General features: G+C 53.7%; 1 protein-coding gene across 4 annotated transcripts in view; it reads left to right on the top strand.

Annotated features, from left to right (window-relative positions):
- LOC108747116 (transcription factor Sp9) overlaps nt 1-6060 on the top strand; it is a 60265-nt gene extending 54205 nt beyond the window's left edge. For all 4 annotated transcript variants that reach the window (XM_018484389.1, XM_018484387.1, XM_018484388.1 and 1 more), the window contains exons 2-3: nt 3843-4893; nt 4962-6060. In XM_018484389.1, coding sequence (XP_018339891.1) covers nt 3876-4893; nt 4962-5824 — 1881 coding nt within the window. In that variant the 5' untranslated portion in view covers nt 3843-3875 and the 3' untranslated portion in view covers nt 5825-6060. The remainder of the gene's footprint in view (nt 1-3842; nt 4894-4961) is intronic.
- Nucleotides 6061-6066: the final 6 nt, after the last annotated feature.

The raw sequence follows: 6066 nt of genomic DNA, 5'->3' as shown, positions 1-6066 counted from the left end.
AGCGTTATGTCGTAATTAAATCGTTTTAGGCGGTATAAAGATGGCACAAAGGGATAAAAAAAAAATCCGTGTATATACGGTATAGAGAGGGATAACGACCAGTGTGATTCAGTTAAACATACAAAATCAGAAATTAAAATACGCAAAGGCCTTGATGATGTAGTTAGTCAATACTACTGGCTGGGGGCTGCTCAATGCAGGTGGATCCAATCAGAAACTCGACCATGCCGGCTCGGCAGGTGCTCGGAGATCGCGGTCAATGGCTCTCGAGAACGACCGACACTTTTTACACCGTAAGCAGAAAAGAGCGCCGACTAATTTTGCGCGGCGCTCCATTATGGAGCACGAAGCAATCCTTTTTCCGCGGCTTCGTTTGTTCGTTTAATTGTCCCTGTCCGACTAATTCGATGACAACGACTTGATAGCAGAAATAAATTTCCAAGTCGTTTCCCAAAGGAAACGAAGTGTTTTAGGTAGAAATTAAGAATTTCTAAACAAAAGAAATGTCTTCCTTGTTTGCCTTTGGAAAAGAAAAATTCTTTTGTCCTATATTTGAAAGGGGAGGAGAATTATTTACTGTATCTTTACTGTAGAAATTCTCGACGTTTATATATATAGGATTTCGTCAGCGTGTATGCATTAAGTACTGACCAGAGCGTCGACGCATGTCCCGCAGCCTGATGTGCGAACGAGGGTTCACCTCAGGCTGAAAGGGGAATAAAAGTTTGACACGGACGTCGGATGCGGTTCGCCACGAAGCTCGACCGAAGTAGACACCCCACGGTTTGTTGCTTCGCACCCTCGCTGTCGGGTCTTTTACCTCCCTCGCATTCAGCTGTCACGTGGCTCGTGCTCGAACGATCGCCGGCGTTTCCGCTTTATTTTCCGCCATCCGGCGCCGCGTCGCGTCGCGGGTGTCGAGTGACCGATCTCGTTAACGATCTCGTGCTGGTGGTCCCGATACTTCCTGGCACGTTCGAGACGAGGTCTGGTCAGTCGGGAAGCAATCGCGCGACGCCTCGACGCGAATGAGTTCTCGGAAAAAGAGCGTCCGAGCCGACGCAGACGAGGGACGAGGGGCGAGACAAGCGAGAGGATTCTTCGTTTTAATTTATGCGCGGCGTAGCTTCAGGCATTATTAGTCCTAGCTGGCTATGAGGGGCGTGACGTCACGCGGCTAAAACAAAGGATCCTACCGGTGCCCCCATTTCACGTCGGTTCCCTTTTAACCGTGCCGACCGAGGAGGGTGCGAGGGGGCGACCTGGGGCCTCGCCGATGCCGTAGTAGTAGTTCGGCACTCTTTACGCTCCGTCAATTTTGTACTACGCACTTTTTCACCTACCTACACGATCATCGCACTTCCGCTGGCCATTACTCAGTCGAATCTCTCGGAATTATTTCGAACTTTAGGTCGATAGCTCGAAACTTATTTCCCTATAAAGATATCTTGAAGAAGCAAAGAAAGAGGGAAAGAAAAGGTGATAAAATAGCTGCGAATCTCGTGATCGCGAGAGAGATGGTTAACGTGTACGCGCCGCGACGGAGCGCGCCATGGAGGGCGTGTATCCACGCGTAGGGTTTAGCGATGGAGAGACTGTGTGGAGGGAGCTGATCGAGGGACGTCGTTGTCTCCGCAGGCCACTGTCATATTGTCCCGGCGGATCGATACGTGGCCTGCCTACAACCTGCACTCATCGAGCTTGAAGAGGGCGTGGCTCGTACACCGGCGGAGAGACACTCAACCCCGTTGCGATCTCCGCCGTGCTAAACCTTCCGCCTCCCTCTCGACGTAAAAGCGGGAGAGACGATTTCGTCCTTTCAACCCTCCGCGGTTCTCTCGTGCCAGTCGTCACCCTCCGCGACCTCCGCCGAGCGCGTCAACGAGCGCTCCCATTCGTCGAGAGCATTGTAACGGGGAGCAATCACCCTGCATTTCGAGATTTCTCGGAATAATAACTCTCGATATACTCGTACTTTCCGACTCGTTTCATCGTTCGAGCGTAAACTACAGATATTTCGTATTTCAATTTTTGTAATTCGTCCCCGAAGATATAAATTGTTTTTTTTTACTTATCCACACTTTAACGCACTTGGTTATTTTATTGTTACTTTTCCGTTAAAAATAACGACGACTGTAAATCACTCGGAAAGCCTTGAAACGGGGCCTCGCACACGAGCGGTATCTTAAATAACGACCATATACAACAATGTGTCATGTTACCGCGAAGAAATATGAGCAGGACATTTGTTGTACCCGTTGATGAATGATCGGGGCAACCGAGCAGAACTCTGGATCTCTTCGGAGGATAGATCGAGCGCAGTGCGGTTGCGACTCCTCCGTTTTTCCTTTCTCTCTCTCTCTCTCTCTCCCTCCCTCCCTCCCTCTCTCTCCCTCACGTCGCTTTCATCCTGGGAAGGGTGCGCGCGTTCGTTGTCTTTCGCCGGTGTTGCTGGCGCAAGGTTGAATCCACGTGGGGGCGTGTCGCCTCCATGGCGCCGGCTGCTAATGGCCGCGCGGCCCTCCAGACCTTAATTTCCTGCCGCTTCCGCGGACCCTCTCGCTTTTACCTCTCCACGTCCAAATCCGCTTCGGGACCTCTCCTTTTCAGCCTCCGGCCCTTCGGTAGCCGCCGACACTCTCCTTGTCTCCTTTCACCCCCGCGCTAACCCCGCGAGCGATTTGCATGGAGTTGCTTTTGACGAAGTTCGTTATCTAAAGTTTCAATCGGCTTCTGCCGTTCGCTCTAATTTTTAGCTCGCGCACAAATTGTGCTCCCTCTAATTCCTCGCGCCGTGTGCGCGCGCGAAAGAGCACGATTGCTCCGCAAGTTTCTCAAAATTGGAAGGCTTATTGAAATCTGCTAAGGGATTCACACACAAATTATGTCGTTATTGAATTTACTCAATTTGCATCAAGAGAGTTCTCATCACGTTTCTATTACAAATTATAATTCTTATCTCTCGTTGCTGGTCGTATATTATTTACGTGATATCTTAAGCGATTTGATCCTGATGTTCTACGTATTATTTATTGTTTCCAAGATCGTAACATTTTCCCACGTTATTTTGGGTCGCTTAATGCGGTATCATGGAAATCGTACGTCGACCTTGTGCTTGATTCGAGAACAATTTGCATGAAAGCGGCTCTACTCTAGGTAGAGCGATTGGTCTATCCGGGTCTCATTACTTTCAGCGACTAATCTTGGATCTCTTCTAGGATAGGAACGGCAATTTAGTGTCATTATACGCCCTTAGGGGCGAAGACTTTCCTCTTTCTCTCTCCTTGGAGAGAGAACCTGGGCCCGAACCGGGGCTTCTTTTTAGATCGATTTAGACGCGGCGGGGCGATTATGGGCGTCCCGTCGACCGCCAGATTTCGATATTACGAACCGCGCTAGCACGAAAAAGTATCTTGATAGTCCCGTGAATCGATACGCGTGATACGTAATTCGCTCCACAGAGTTGTTATTACCGATTTGCGTAATCGTACGACGAGATTGCTTCATAACGAGCGCTTCCGATGTTAAAAATTCTGAAAAGACCTGGTAACGCGTGCGCGAGCGTTGTTCGCAGTTAGCACACTGTAAATCGAGGTCACGCATGTCCGTAAACATTCGTTAGATGTCCTTAATAGAGAAAATTGTTCCTATTTATAATTCCTTATAAAGATAAATCGTAAAGGGTAAAGGCAACGCGATATAAGGTTGAAATTGAATACATCGCGTGGTGCGGCAATATATTACAATAGATAAAAAAGAAACCGATAAGCAAATCTTTTCTTTCGCAGCCAAATATAGACAGAGATCAAAGAATAAGGATAGATTTAACGATAATGTTACAGGATCATCCAGGATTACGAGGCACACCTTTGGCCATGCTGGCGGCGCAATGCAACAAACTGAGCAGCAAAAGCCCGCCGCCATTGGCGGACGCGGCCGTAGGCAAAGGTTTCCACCCTTGGAAGAAGAGCCCACAAAGTAGCGGCAGCTCGCCGCAACACACCACCGGCGGCGGCGGGGGAGGTGGCAGCGGCGGAGGTGGAGGTGGCGGCGGTAGCGGTGGGTGCACAACGACGGGAGTGAGCCAGAGACCGGTGGCGACGAGCAGCGCCGGCAGCACGACCGGTGGTTACGCCAGGGCGCCGGTGACGTCTTGCGCCTCGACCGCACCGCAATACGGTAGCGACTTGTATTTCCCCGGAACGGCGAGTGCCCAACCGGCCGGCGATCCGCATCATCATCAGAGCAGTCTTCTGGGCAAAGTCGAAGGCGCGACTTTGGGCTCGGTGTACGGGAGGCATCCGTACGAGTCGTGGCCGTTCAACGCGATGCCAGGCGCGACGCACGGGGGAATTAAAGCGAGCGACGGTTGGTGGGACGTGCACGGCGCCGCGACCGCCGGCGGATGGCTAGACGTAAGCAGCACCGTCGGCGTCGGCGTCCACGCGGCGCAAATGGCCAATTACTCGGCCGACTACTCGACGAGCCTAGCGCTGGCCGGTAATCATTTGTTAACCACAGCTACGACGGCCGGTCACAATCTCTTGCAAGACACGTACAAATCAATGCTACCGGGTGGGCCGCCCGGATTCGGGCTCCATCATCACGCGGCCGCCACTGCCGGCGCCGGCGCCGGTGCCGGAAGCCCTCAGGGCAGCGGCGGCGGTGTCGGCGTCGGGGGCGCCGGCGTCAGCCAAGCGCCCTCGCCGCGCTCGCAGAGACGTTACACCGGACGTGCCACCTGCGATTGTCCGAATTGTCAAGAAGCCGAGAGACTCGGTCCCGCCGGCGTGCACCTCAGGAAGAAGAACATCCATAGCTGCCACATACCGGGTTGCGGCAAGGTCTACGGGAAAACGTCGCATCTGAAGGCCCACTTACGGTGGCACACTGGTGAGCGACCGTTTGTTTGCAACTGGCTTTTCTGTGGCAAGCGGTTCACACGTTCGGATGAGTTGCAGCGGCACCTTCGAACCCACACCGGCGAAAAGAGATTCGCCTGCCCGGTCTGCAACAAGCGGTTCATGCGCAGCGACCATCTCGCGAAGCACGTCAAGACCCACAGCAGCAGCAGCAGCAGCAGCGGCAGCAAGGGCAAGGGGGGAGCGGGGAGCTCGTCGGCCGAGTCCTGCTCCGACAGCGAGGACAACGGGAGTCAGCAGAGTCCCACTTCCAGCTCGGTGCCGCAGCCGCAGCCGCCGCAGCAGCCGGCTCAGGCCCAGCAGCAGCAACAGCAGCAGCAGCAGCAGCAGCAGCAGCTGGCGGTAGCGGCGGCGGCGGCGGCGGCAGCGGCAGCGGCGGGCCAGGACACCAGCAACACCACCTCTCCTCAGACCACCACCACCACTCTCGGCCATCAGCCGACAACCCCCATGACTCCAATACAGATGACCCCGCCGCCTCTGACCGCACACCATCCCCACCACCCGCATCTCCCGCCTCTAATGCACCATCCTCATCATCACGCAACCTCCGTCCCGGCGGCCCACCATCCGCACGCGGGGATGAGCATGCACTGAGCCCGGTGGGGCCCGGAGCCGGTGCCTGCAGTACCTCTGCCGCAACGGCCCTGGGCTCCCCCCTATCCTACCCCCTCAACCTGAACCTCATGCAAAACCACTCGACCATTAATCCATCGACTCCCCATCACCACCATCAGCAACATCAGAATCATCACCATCACCATCACCATCATCATCACCCATCGCACCAACAGCAGCATTCGCGACAAAATAACTCCTACTCTATGCAACAGAATCCTGGCACGCCGGGGACCGCGCAGACTCCCTCACCCTCGTCCCCCGCGCCTGTACATAGTCTCTAAGCGGTTACGTGCGCACTCGCGTCCAACAACCGGTCACACACAATCCACCGCATGTCCGTCCGCCGCGCTCATACACGCAGGCACGAAATGATACATACACGTAGACACGAGAGCATACACGGAGATACACGCGAATCTGGCTCCCCATTCTGGTTCTCAATAGACGGAGATGGTCCTCGTAACGCACGCACGCGGATATTTCAGGATTTTTTATTTGTACATAATATATATATATATATATA

This window comes from Trachymyrmex septentrionalis, unplaced genomic scaffold (assembly GCF_001594115.1).
Source record: "Trachymyrmex septentrionalis isolate Tsep2-gDNA-1 unplaced genomic scaffold, Tsep1.0 scaffold191, whole genome shotgun sequence".
NCBI classification, from domain to species: Eukaryota; Metazoa; Arthropoda; class Insecta; order Hymenoptera; family Formicidae; genus Trachymyrmex; species Trachymyrmex septentrionalis.
The sequence above is the reverse complement of the archived record's forward strand: the minus strand, read 5'-3'. Positions and strand labels throughout refer to the sequence as shown.